The sequence below is a fragment of the Rhinolophus sinicus genome, chromosome 14, assembly GCF_057876585.1.
Source record: "Rhinolophus sinicus isolate RSI-liver-muscle chromosome 14, RSI-T2T, whole genome shotgun sequence".
Classification (NCBI taxonomy): domain Eukaryota; kingdom Metazoa; phylum Chordata; class Mammalia; order Chiroptera; family Rhinolophidae; genus Rhinolophus; species Rhinolophus sinicus.
In genome coordinates, this window is record NC_142514.1 from 127322774 (window position 1) to 127337000 (window position 14227).

General features: G+C 36.0%; 1 protein-coding gene across 2 annotated transcripts in view; it reads right to left on the bottom strand.

Moving 5' to 3' along the window:
- Nucleotides 1-14227, bottom strand: part of FOLH1 (folate hydrolase 1) — a 46216-nt gene that overhangs the window by 6875 nt on the left and 25114 nt on the right. For both annotated transcript variants that reach the window (XM_088791520.1, XM_019739642.3), the window contains 6 exons: nt 13648-13767; nt 11376-11458; nt 9895-9958; nt 6837-6904; nt 4227-4318; nt 1276-1366 (listed from right to left, as the gene is read on the bottom strand). In XM_088791520.1, the coding sequence (XP_088647646.1) occupies nt 1276-1366; nt 4227-4318; nt 6837-6904; nt 9895-9958; nt 11376-11458; nt 13648-13767 (518 nt within the window). The remainder of the gene's footprint in view (nt 1-1275; nt 1367-4226; nt 4319-6836; nt 6905-9894; nt 9959-11375; nt 11459-13647; nt 13768-14227) is intronic.

The following is a 14227-nucleotide window of genomic DNA, read 5'->3' on the forward strand; positions in this document are numbered from 1 at the left end:
TTCTGAGGATACAGGATTTTCAACCAAAAGTTTAGTGCCCAGCCAAACGATCCAAAGAATTGTGTGTGGAATAAATGACATTTTCAGATATGCAAGGTCTTTAGCTTTCATACACCCTTTTCAAGGAGTTACTGAAGGATATGCTCCAAAAAAAGTAGAGTAAGCAAGAAAAAGGAAGACACAAAATCCAGGAAACAGAAGATCCAAAACAGGAGAGAAATGAAGGTACGCTCAGATTTCTCAGTGAACAAATTTCACAGGCAAGAGGTGTGCTGCAGGAAGAGAACAACCAGAGAAACCAGAGGAATCAGAGAAGAGCCCCATGGGGGAAAATTAAATCTACCAGATCAACTGATATGTTTGCATAGACTAAGAGTTTGTGGTGAATTAGTTGTGGATACATGGAGAGAAAAAAAAAGTGTTCTAATCAACATGTGTAGTGCAACTATACACTGAAAAAATGTGATGAGGCTAAGTATCTGGGGGTTGGGAGAAGAAGCAATATAATAGAGCTGAATGCTTATCTTCCCTAGTAAGAAATAAATGGACAATACATAAAACTAATTAGTAAAGAAATAGCAGCATAAGCATATTATTTATAAACATGCAGATAGCTATCAGAAGAAGCCAACAGAAAAGTTGAAAGAACTTTAATCTGCTAAACAGAATCAAAAGTGGGACAAGTATGAAAGTGGGATGAGGAACCATGTTTTTCATTATAAACTCTTCTAGTACTATATGATATTTTGTGAACTATGTACCTGTTACTTTGATAAAAGTAAAGAACTATACAATTGTCTATCATCAGCAGCAACAATAATAGGAAAGAATCATGACTTGTATATGTGTTCATTGTTTATTATGTCATTTGTTATTATAACTTTCATGTTTAATAATTGGAGATATAATGAGATAAAAATCCAAATATTTGCAAGTCATGATACTGATTAATTTTGAATGACAATGGGTAAAAAGGAGTCCAAGACAATTCCTACATTTCTAGCTTGAATAACTGGGTGAAAACAATGCCACCATATGAAACAGAAAATATGTTTAAGGGAGTACATGGAAGTTCTCGTTACAAGGCTCAGGATACCAGACGCAGGAACTATCCCTTGTAGCAGTAGCACCATCTAACCAATTGAGACTTCTTCTTCCTTCTACTTCAAATTCCTCTATTGCTTTAATACTTAAATCACTTTTTTTTATTCAAAGTAATTTATTTAGTTAAAATGTATTTTTAAATAATCTTGAAGTACTTATCAATAGACTTACCCAATTTTTAGTATACCGTGCTCTGCCTGAAGCAATTCCAAGTCTTTGGAAGAACACCTCAAAATCATTACCAGATCCCAATTTGCTAATCCTTTTAGAAATAAAATTCAGGATTATTTGATTAATTTCTTCATCAAGTACAGATTAAAAGGTTAATTAAATTAAGCTCCATTCTTACTATTATGAATATAATATTTAGATGTATTGTCTTAGACAAGCAACAACAACAAAACATGTGAGAGCTATCAGTTCTGATCACAAAATAGCTATTATAAGGCTATTCTATGTGTTCTATGTATGGTGACCATTGTTCCTTTGGGTTCCTGGACCCAATTCCATCTTGTGGAGTGGGGGGAGAGGGGGTGTTTTCTCAACAGCAAGCAATTCTGGGGGAAACCAGCTGGGTGTCTTACAATTCCACTCAATTCTGACACTATCTACCTGGAGATGGCACTAGATTTCACAGGTTAAGGGATCAGTCGCACAAGGCTGCCCTGCCTCCCTGTGCTTCACCAACACGCTACAAATTGGAGGTTCCCATGACCCTCTCCTTGGGTTAAATTAATTTGCTACAGTGGCTCACAGAACTCAGAGAAACATTTTATTTACGAGATCACTACAGGGAAGAAGTGCATAAGGCAAGGTTTGGGGATACTACACAGAAGTTCTATGCCCTTTCCATTTACACCTCTCTCCCTGAAACTCCACATATTTACCAACCTGAAGCTCTCTGAACCTCATCCTTTGGGTTTTTGTGGAGGCTTCATTACATAGGCATAATTAATTAAATTATTGGCCACTGGTGATTAATTGAACCTCCAGCCACTCTCCCCTCCCTCAAGGTTGGGGGTGGGATTGAAAGTTGGAGGCCAGCCTGGTGGCTCAGGTGGTTGGAGCTCCATGCTCCAATGCCAAGGTCACCGGTTCAATTCCCACATGGGCCAGTGAGCTGCGCCCTCTACAGCTAAGATTGTGAACTCCTCTCCCTGGAGCTGGGATGCTGTGAGCAGCCGGAGGTTGGTGTGAGCTGCCACCGGCTGCTGTGTGCTGCCGTGGGCTACCATGTGCCATCATGAGTGGCCAGCAGCCAGCGTGAGTGGCAGGCAAGCCAGCGAGAGCTGCCATGAGCTGCTGTGAGCCAATTGCCTGAGCCCAGGGCAGCACAAGGCTCTTAATACCAGCACGGGCCAAGGAGCTGGGTCCTACACAACTAGACTGAGAAACAACGGCTTGAACCGGAGTGGGGAAGGGCAGGGAGGCAGAAGAAAGGAGGGGGGGGAAAGAAAGTTGGGGGTGGTTCTCTTGGCAACCAGTCCCCATTCTTAGGTGCTTTCCAAAGGGAAATCATTAACATAACAAGAAACACCTTTGTCACTCTCGAAATGCCAAGGGTTTTAGGAGCTCCGTGCCAGAAATTGGGACAAAGAATAAATATATATATTTCTTATCATAAATCACAATTGTATAGGTCACTTTTTTAAAAAGATTCATGAAGTTGGAAAATATTTTCCTTCAGCTATATTTGTTGTACATGATGCAGTTAAAAGAAGTGTAGATTTTTCAGATAATTCAGACATAAATCCTACCCTTATAATTTTAAATTATTCCTATTTGTTGATATCTATAATCTTAAACTACTAAGACATTTATTCCTTTTCCCTTGCTTGTGAACGTACAACTGTGGACCCTGAGAAGACAGATTAATTTGAAGTGAACCCCAAGAAGGAATTTATCTGCTGAGATGGACTCCCCATGGTCAACCAAGGGTGCACATTTTATAAAAATTATTAAAGAGCCTAGTGGCCACTTGCTGACAGTGGCTTCTCACATACTCTGTATAATGGGAAGAACCTCAAGGCTGAACTTTTGCTTCCTGCATTATACACCACTTGTTTACTCCTTCTGAGTCAATCACTGTAGGGAAACTCCGGTTCCTCTTTCTACCAATGACTGAGACTTGCTCTGTCCAATCAGAATTGCACAATTTGGATACTTCATTTACATAAAACAGACCTAACTGTGAACCTAGGTGGGAACTTTCACTGCAAAAGGTGGCCTGCCCTTTTTCTCAGGGGAACACAATTTAGGTTGCTACCTAAATATGTGTTTTCTGGGCTGCATCTCCTTTTTGCTCAAATAAATGCTTTTTATTCTCTATTATAGCCTAAAATTAATTTTTGTTTACACAACCAAAAACTGAAATAATGCTGTGGGGACAGAGTCCCAGAGAGCAGTTTCCAGGCTCTCGGCCTCACATGGGGAGGTGCTGGCTCAGGTAGTGAATGACCATCAACTGTGATTAGTTGGCCATCAGCTGTAACCAGTTGGCCAATTGGCTACTGATGTAACTGCGGGGCTGCGTTGATTGGTTGATTGGTAGGCAGGCAGAGAAGTGAATGGCGGACTGCAGATTGTGTGGCTACTACTGTGTGTGTCTCGCCAGGCCTCCAGAGAGAATATAGTGATGTGATTCCCCTATCTATGGCTCCGTGGGTGTTTTTGGCCTAGCCATATCCTGCGTTCTTATGTGGGAAGCCGGACCAGAGGCCCCGCAGGCTGCCCCTCACGATAAATGCCTATACTTTTTTTAGCATAACTAAAATATTTGTTGATTGTATAATGTTCAGAAAAGAGAAAATTTATAGAGTGGCTAGGGGACAGAAATGTGAGGGGGAATTAATTTCCACCACTATGACCTTTGATTTGTGTACCATGTGTATATATTACCTATTCAGAAGAGAAGCATTTTTTTATGGCGTACAGATTGAACTTCAAATACATGGTAATATTTTATTTGTTAACCTCAGCATTGCTTTTCCTTTGTCAGATGTTAGAGAATTTTGAAAAATTAATTTGTTATTATTATGATTGAAAGAAAATACCCTTTTATTTTCAACACAAGCCCACACTGAATTCAGTAGAGTTTTGTCTGTGCTTGTTTGTCTGTTTACCTGGGCATGCCAGTGAACTCTGGTGAAGGATTTTTTTCACTCCAGCTCTCATAGAGAGATCTGCCTTCAAAGCCTTCATCAGGGCTTTGGAGCTACACAAATTAAAAGAAAAAAAAAAAAAAAAAAAAAAAGTGAATACTTACAAATCAGATGTTTTAAAAATCAAAATTTCCATTAATCAGGGGGAAAAAAAGCTAAACTATATTCAGCAAACAAGGGGTGCAATTCATACATCAGCAATCATTAAGAATTATAATAATGAGTTTCTGACAATGTGGCAAAATGCTCACGTTATTATGTATAAGTGCAACTACTATAAAAAAATACATGGAAAAGAAGGTTACACCAAATTATACCAAGATATTGTATTCAAAGGAACGGTCATATTATAAATTTTTTTGGTCTATTTTTCTGAATTAAGGGCGGCTACTCTCAAAAACACATATTTCTTCTCCTTTTATAAAAAAGAAATTGAAAGGAAGCAAGCTGGTTAAGGAAGATATTCCTTTTAATATTCTTTCCTAAGGTTGCTAAAATCATTAAATACTACATAATATGAGAATGCATTAACATTTTATTTAATTAATTGAGTACTCACTGTGATTGCATTAAACATTGTACTTTAAATACATTTTCTGGCTTTACAGATGAGAAAACTAAAGGAGTAAAATATGAGCTATTATTGAATTCAGAGGATTAGATGTTATGCCAAAAACATTTAGCAAACAAGCTTTAATTAATGTTCCACAGTTATTCACAGGTTATTGAATGGTATACATTTTTAAAAATTTTATATTTAATAAGAATCTTACGTTCTATTTTTCAACAAATTCAATTTTTAAAACTTTATAGAATACCTATGCTGTTCATGACTTCTTGTGAATGCCAGGGATACAAAGCTCAGTAAGACACACTTTGTACTCTCCACTAGTGGGAACTATAAATAAAAAATATGGAATTCAATGTGCTTGGTGCTATAACAGAGGTATGTGCAAAGGTCTATGGGGACACAAATATACTGGGGTGCCAAAAAAATGTATACACATGACTTGTATTCATCTTTTGTTGTCGTTATATTGAGTATTACAATTTTAATACAGTTTTTTCCTTTCTTAAAATGTGTATACATTTTTTGGCACCCTCTGTGTTTGCATACGCATGGGGAGAGAGGAGTTATGCCAACATCTTAAGTTGGAAAATATGAATAAATACAGCAACAAAGAAATTTCACTTAAGCTTATAAATTTACACAAAATTTTCCTAGATGGGATAGTACCACTACATTAATTCTAAGAAATGCAAATTTTGAATAGTATAGAAATATATTACTAAATTCTCACTTTATCAATAAAAGTTGAAATGCTACAAATTACTCTCCCAAAACAGAATAAAACAAACCAAAAACTGGTAAGCATCACATAATTTCGAATCTGACCCAGAGAGTAAGTAGTGTTTTCGCAAATGTTCCAGGATGTCAGCAACCCAGTTAGTAAACAAAAATAACAGCCAACCTTCCTTAGCATTTACCTTAAATTACATGTATGGTGGGAATTCTCTGAAATACCATGTTTCAGATGTTTAAATTTTTATGCATTTCATGGAAATTGATAAAACTGCAGGCAAATAAAGGCATACCTAGGTAATGACATAAATAGATTTTTTTCAAATTATTTTTTTCTATTCTTATAGAAATTTTAAGATTAAATTCCATGCTTTTGAAACCAAAGCTTGGTGTTGTTTAAGTCTTATTTAAAATACCTATCTGAACTGAAACATTATATTTTTCTTGGTAATTACATTTGAATCAGTAATTCTATTAAATAGACAAGTCTTTTTTTCCTTTCCAATACAAACCAGGTAATTAGTAGTAACACAAAAATCTGCCAGGCCAAAAATTTGTTCATTATGATGAACTTGAGGCACAGCGGATTTATGGGGCAGGAGAACTAAAGTGAAGAATTGCCTGTCACTCCTATAAGAATTCAGGCACCATCTCTCTGCCAAGTTCAGTATCTTGTGCTGCTGTCAGAATTAAGATAACTTTAGCTGTCAGCCCAGAGCAGTGGAGCTCAGCAGATTGGAGCCCAAGGCAAGCAGTCAGGAAGACAGGTAGATGGTCTCACCTAGGCTTTGCCCCAAATTGATTTGCCCCTAGCAATCAGTCCTTGGTGTGTTTTCACTCATACACTTTCTCAATCAGTTAGAAACTTTAACTCTTCCTGAATCCTCAGTTGATTGGTATCATTATATTAAGGAGTATAAACCAGTTTTAAGATTAAGGTGTTAAACCACAGGACCAAGTCCAGGTTCAGCTACTGTACATGTTGTGTGACTTTGGTGGCTACTGCTTTTTAAGCTCAGTTTTCTCATTTACAAATGGGGATGGTAGATACATGCCACCCAAAGGCTGCCTCGGGGTTGTGTGGTGGAAAATGGGGTAATGTGTGTCAACAGTTTATTGGATATAATGTTCTGTGGAGCAAATATCTGCTATCTGAAAAAAAAAGACAAGTTATAAAACAACACAGATGCTTAACATAATAATGGTACCTCAAGATAACATCACTTGTAGAACTCAGGTTTTCTACAATTATATCTCATTACTTTTACCTCCTTTGTTAGGTTGTATACCAGGCTGTACATCAGTGGAGTACAATCAACTCTCAGAGTGTAGTTTCCTGAAAGATAAAGAGAGGATGCTTTATTTTTTATTTCATTTCTTTATTTTATTCTCTCATTCAAAGACCATTCCTAACTCCTTAGCCAAAATGATCCTTTGAAAAGCTAAGTCCCATAAACTCATCACTCAATAAAATCCGTCATCCTCACCATGGCCTCCAGTGCCAGACACAAAACCACCTTAGATCACCTCTCCAAATCTTCACCTCCCACTCTGGCCCCCCAGAATCCTTCTCAGGGTCTCTGTGCATAGCACTCCCCAAGCCTAGCACAGTGTTCTGCATTATATCTGCATGACCTACTCCCTCACTTCACTTAGACCTCTGGCCTAATGTCATGTTTTCTGAGAGGTTTTCCCTGAATGAAAAAGGCAAGGTGCAGAACCATTTCTCTGTAATATGATACCAATAATGGTACATGCATAAGGTACTGAGAGACAGTAGAACACAGTGGTTAGAAGGATAAAGTTGAAAGAGGCCAGTCTGAGTTAAGTCTCAGCTCAATCCTTTAAAATCTGGGTAACCTTGGGAAAGTTACTTAATCCCTCTCAATTTTAGTTCCCTCTTCTATACAGGAGAGATATAACACTTACCTCACAGTGTTATTGTGAATATTAAGTAAACTTTTACATGTAAAGCACCTAAGACAGCTACACTATTGGTGATTTGTATGAGCTAAATTCTATGTATGAATGTCAACATGATGGAAAAAACCCAAACCGAGGACAATAGTACCTTTGAAGAGAGGGCTAAATTTGAGAGTGGTATTAGTAGGGAGCTTTGTTTTATTGGTAAATTTTGCATTTTAACGTGAGAAAGCTAGTTTTCATTTATTGTATTATTTGAGAAATGAACATTTAATAAAATTTTAACTATACAACAAAGTGAGATAAGTGGTGTCCCAATCTTAGAGTAATGTTTGTATCATTTATTCTTGATCTCGAAAACAATGGGAAGACAATGGAACATTTTAAGGCAGGGAAATGACATGATCAGCAAAATCCAACGATTCAGAAACATCCATTGAAAAAGGACAAATGGGATGATGATAAAAAAACAATTTTAAAAACATACATTAAAAACCAAATCTTAAAAAAACTAGCAAGAAAGAGAACATTATTCTACTTTTGAAGAATATATGGAGTATTTATTCTGTGCGGCAAAGTGTTTCATCGTATTAAGTGTTTTTAAGGAAGGGTAATAATAATCCAAGCTGACTTTTTTGAACATTTATTCTGTGCAAGGTATAGGTCTGGGAGTTTTGCTAATATTATCTACTTTTGCCCTTACAAGAGTCTTTGAGATATGTGTTCTTAGTAATTCTATTTAGAGGTGAGAAAACTGAGACACGAAAAGTACCAATCTGAAGTCACACAACAAGAAGTGGCAGTAACAGGAAGAAGGCCAGGCCCTTAGCCACAAACCTAAGGAGGAAAGGATAACTGAAATGCACTGCGTAAACTAACTTAGGGGATGATGTAGTTCAGACACGTGGACAAAAATGAAAATGTAAATGTCAACATGTGACAATCAAAAGGCAATGTCTCAATTATTGTTAACATGGCAAATTTGCTAATACACTAAAGACAAGATTCTAAAATTCTACCCTTAGGTCATTTATTCACTCATTTGTAGCACCATGCAACAAATATTTAGTTAATGAGATGTTAGGAATCCAGGAGTTATCAAGCAAGATCCTGTTTGTTCTTTGCAGAGGGAGATAGTCTAGTAAGGGAGGCAATTTTTTAAAACAATTATTTAATGGCAGTGATGAGTGCTACAAAAATACGGCTCCTCTGAAAAAACAACCTTTCAGGAGACACTGTAAGGAGAAGAATTGAACAGGTAGAGAGGGTGCTGAACAGTAATCCAAGTATAGAGGACACGAGCTGCAAGGGCTGGGAAGTTGCACATGGTCAGGAATAGAAAGATTTGTAGGTGTGCAGTGTAGTGATAATGTACTGTTTGATCTCCTTGCAAACAAACCTGAGAATGTCCTTTCATTCACATCTCTCGTTATCAAAAGCAAATCTATTCTTAAAGGTCTGTCTCAAATGTCTATCTAATCTCTCAAGCATTTCCTGAAGTTGCTATTATTCTCTCCTCTGAATTCTCAGACCCAGTCTGATTATATCCTTCTTATAGTTCCTGAACGTATTCAGTCAGACCCTAGACTGATTTAATTTTTTCATCTCTACAAGACTGTTCTTACTAACCTGATTTCTTTGAAATCCTGGAAAGTATACTGAATAGAGAGGGGCTCAGTAAACACCTATTTGTTGAATTGAAAAAAAGAATTCAAGAACAAAAACACTTGGTGAAAGACGAATCTTGAACATTGGCATTTTTTCAAAATTTCCACATATGATATGATGATGAAACTGGGGTGAAATTTAAATTATGCTTTTTTGCTACCGCCATTCTAAAATCACAGAAATCTTTAGTTCCATGATTTACTGTGTTTCCCCAAAAATGAGACCTAGCTGGATCATCAGCTCTAATGCGTCTTTTGGAGCAAAAATTAGTATACGACTTGGTCTTATTTTACTATAGGGCCAGGTATAATATAATAATATAATGTAATATAATGTAATATAATACTGGGTATAATATAACATAATATAATATGATATAATAATACCGGGTCTTATATTAATTTTTGCTCCAAAAGACGCATTAGAACTGATGGTCTGGCTAGGTCTTATTTTCGGGGAAACATGGTACTTCTTCATTTAACGGGTATTTGCTGAATTCCTACCATATACAAGGTAATCTGCCAGATGAAATGAATCATAGAGTGCTGCTTTTCCAAATTAACACTCTAGGGCTCACAGCTGCTGTCAGCTAGGAGCAGCAGTCTGGCAAAGGGGCAGCAGATTTCCTAACCACATGTTAATGAAACCGCCTTCCTTGTTAGAACATAATTTATTAACTAAGTCTGTTGCTACTACCATGATCGCATCTTTTCCTATAAGACCAATGATACTCACCTTCTATAGAAGAATCAGCATTAATATAGGCCACACCACGCTCTTGAAGGAGTCTGGAATTCTCCTATAATATGAAAGAAAGAAAACCATAAACATGTAGCCCTAACCTCCCCCTGAAAAAATGCATATCTACATTAAATGTAGATTTCTGAATTAAGCTGGCCCAAATTTACCACAAATTTGACAAATAAGATTCTCAAAAGAATTTGAAAGAAGTTCAGTAAAGATCATTGGTAAGAATAGCAATCAAAACACTTTTAGGATCAAAATTTAAAATACAACTGTCTACATTCTTAATCTGGTAAATGGAAAAGGAGTTGATTTCTTAATCAATCTATAGTTTATCCTTCAAGAAATTCACTTAGCAAACATGAACGACCTGACATCCTTTCAGTGATAATCTTCCCATGAATATCTCATTATTTAAGTAGAGAATCTTGCCTGATTCACAGGGAATGAGCTATCTCAAATTTACAGGTTAAAAATAATGGGAATTTCAATCATGTCTATATCCTGAAAACATGAAGTTAGTTCCTCTGTAGGATGGTACCACCTACTGGTCAACATTGATCATTGCAGTTTTAAAACTAAAAAGGAAGTGTAGCAAAAATTTGAGATAATCAAGTGGACTCTGAATCTCTCAAACGTGCGATTTCCTAAGCATCCTGACTGTAAGAAAGAAAATGCAACTTTAGGTGATGAAAATAGTTGGAAAAAGACAAAATCACAGCCTCAACATATTTAGGCTCTTCCTGATGCCAGCATACATCTTTCCTGTCTACAGAAGCACTACTTCCCCCACACCACCCCCAAGAAAATTGAAATTTACAAGCTTCTCATAATTTCTGGAGTATAATAGGAGTCAAATAAATATTTACAGCATGGCTGGAAGTTAATGGTATAAATATCAACTTCGTATATATTTACAGCTAGCTAATGCCTCTATTACACAAAGCCAACAATTCATGCAGGTAGAATTACTTTCCAAGGGACATGGTAAATATTCTGCGGTGGGACTTTCTGTCTCACTTTTAGCATAATTTAATTTAGAGTAGGTCATTATGATATAAGAAGATAATTGTGAAAAATAAACCTTACTGCACGAGCTCAAGGGGTATTTAAATGTGGTTAGCTAATTTAGGAGCTAATCTGGAAAGGGTAACAGAAACTTGGTATCTTATTTTGATGTTTCATTTCTAGTGAATTTATTTACTTACTATCACACTCCCAGAAAATGAAGAAAAATTATTTTGATAATTGACACTAACTGGCTCTAAAAATTTCAAATGGAACTTGGTTCTTTAGTGTCAAAGATATTTTTACTTCTGATTTTTGAACAAGGATATGTTGCTTCAGATTGTCTGGGGAAAAGTTTGAATATTTTCTCACTGGATTCACTTGTTATTTTTATATCCTTGAGAATTGAATATGAACTGCTTTATTATTATGAAACTACATATTGTAGCAAATTACCAACTAACCTCTGCCCACTCAGTAGAACCAAGTAGACCAAATTCTTCTGCATCCCAGCTTGCAAACAAAATTGTTCTTCTAGGCCTCCATCCTAAAATATATGTGCATACATATGAATGCTGGGAAAGTGCATAATATATCCAAGACACTGCCAAGCCAAACAGGAAAAACAACAAAAACAAATTCATTGATTTTTTTTTTTTTTTAGGAAGTGTGAAATGTGGTGAGAATCTTTACATATATAATTTCCTTTTGTAAGATTTTAAAGCTGATCTGTTAATGCCAAATAGCACATTTGTATTGAAAAGGGAAAAATACAGACATAAGTAAAAATCCTGTGAGGTCATAAAATATCCTAATTATATCCTAGTTTTATAATGATTGGCTATGCATAAGAAACGACCTGTGGTCTGCAGCTGCTTAAAGTAGAAAAAGAAAGTGCTAGATGTGGTCTTGTTCTGAGCAGATAAAACTGAAAGAAAATCCTTTACAACTCTGTCATGTTGTTCTGGCATCACATGACTGTGCCATGTCAGCTGTTTGATGATTTTGTTCTACTCTCTGCCAGAATTAGTCAACAGAAGCTCAGTTATCAATGCCAATATCTGCTGCTGCTGAAAACTACATAATTAAATAGGGAGGTCTTATGGCTCGGAGTCATAAACACTGACCTTGGAGTTAAAGACAGATCTTATATCAAATCCTGGTTTTTTCACTTACTAGCAGTATGACTAAGGGAAAGTCATCCAAATTTACTAAGACTGCATTTCTTCATCTATACACCAGGAATAACAGAGTAAAGATGAAGATACCACTTAATTGCTAGAAGGATTAAATGGAATGATATTTATATATACGAGTATAGTACCTAATAAGTGCTCCAAAAATTGTAAATTGCAATTATTTTAGTCACTATTTCATTTGCATTTGTTATGAATGTGTACCCCTATGCTGAGTCCAGTGTTTCATTTTTGTCGTTTGTTAATAGTATTATTCAAATTTCCTATTATTACTCCTCATAATTGCATTCTTTTGGCATGCTCTAGAACTATCACAATATGTTTTTGTATTTACCACCGGGACTCTGCTTACAAAATCATGAAAGTGTTTGTAATAATATTAAACACTATCTAATTCATGAACTATGTAAATTCAGGTCTCCATAGTTCTATTTTCTTAAAATATAAGATAGCTGTATGGAAAAAAAAAATTGAGCAGCTTTACATTTTATTTTATAAAGAGACATCATGGTTTTGTGGGCTGGTAGTCAGAAATTTGAGTTTAAGCCCTGGTTCTCTGACTCTGCCACACACACTAGTTATACAACCTAGTTATATAACCTTACATAATCAATTACTTGATTATGTAAACCTTGGTTAGCTTATTTGTAAAATGGAAACAGAAATAACTAGGTAAACTTCTCCCTGGTTTCTATGAGTTCAAAATAGAGAGCACATGTGAAAACTGTTTTTATGAGAAAATAAGTACCATGCAAACTTACATATTTTTACCCATTTTTATTATTGCTAAAAAAATATGGAACATTACACAGCCCCGAGACACCATGTTTACAGGGCCATAAACAGAGTAAACTTTCTTCTCTCAGTGTATAGTAATTATTTTAAAAAGCAACCATTTCAACTAAATTTTATTTTGGTTTTTATACGAAGATTCTAAAATTAACTGAAGTAATGGTGCTAAGAGTATAAACCTAAATTCTGGAGAGCAAATCAAAGCTGGAGGTGTGAGAATGCAGATACTGAATTTTTGGCAGTATCCTATTAGGCAAGCAAACTAGTAGATTTCTGAATAAGCTTTGATCTCCTCAGCTACTTAGTACACTTGACCTGAGGTATGAGGCTGGGAGAACTTGAGGAACTTCTGCTCAGTTTTCAGACCAGGAAGCTTTGGCTTATGACCTAATCCTAGTGTACTCTCTAGTGAAGAAATCTGTCTCCACCTTCTTAGTCGCTGAGTGCAACCACTCACAGAATAATTCCTTTATTTCAGATTATAGTTTAATATACAAATATCAATAATGTAATTATTATATAAATACATGCAAAAACAAATAAGCGCCATAATTAACTAATCACAGAAGTCGTACAGCCACTGTTTATTGAAAGCTACTCTGTGCTACTGCTAAGTGCTTAGACAATATAGTCTGTATGTACCCTCTCAGGGCACCCTACACAAACCTAGGAGGTGGCATTTTTACACTCATTTTATAGAGGATTGAACTGAGACTTAGAGAGGCTTTTTACTCTCTGTTTAAATTACCTTCTTTTTTCAGCATTCCGAAACTCCTCACAATTTCATGAACAACAGCTGCTCCACTCTGAGGGTCAATGCCACCAAACACCCATGAGTCACGGTGACCTCCAAGAATGACATACCTGTCTAGAAGGCATCGTTGCAAAATTACTTGTCATTTCAGGTCAGTAACATGGCAAATCGCAAATGACTCAATAGCATCTAAACACAGAGCACTCACAACGCAAAGAAAGGTAACAAAGCTCCTATAGACTTGTGGAAATATATTACATACTTTGTTCTAAGGTTGATGTACAAAGAAAATATGAATGTGATAAGCAAATGGAAACTTCAGTGTATTGCAGTAATTATAAGTATATATGTAATGATAACTATAAAATTATCCTTATTCACATCTTTATATAACTCTTTATTACTCCTCTCTTACCAACTTACTACTTTGTTTCCAGTACTTTTAGAGTAAGAGAACACAGTGGCCATATAATAAATTTTATACTTCCTAATTCTATTCAATTATCAAGACACAGGTCAAAGATTTCTCTTTCTATGAACCATTCCTATTTTCTATAGAGAAAGGGAATTGCTC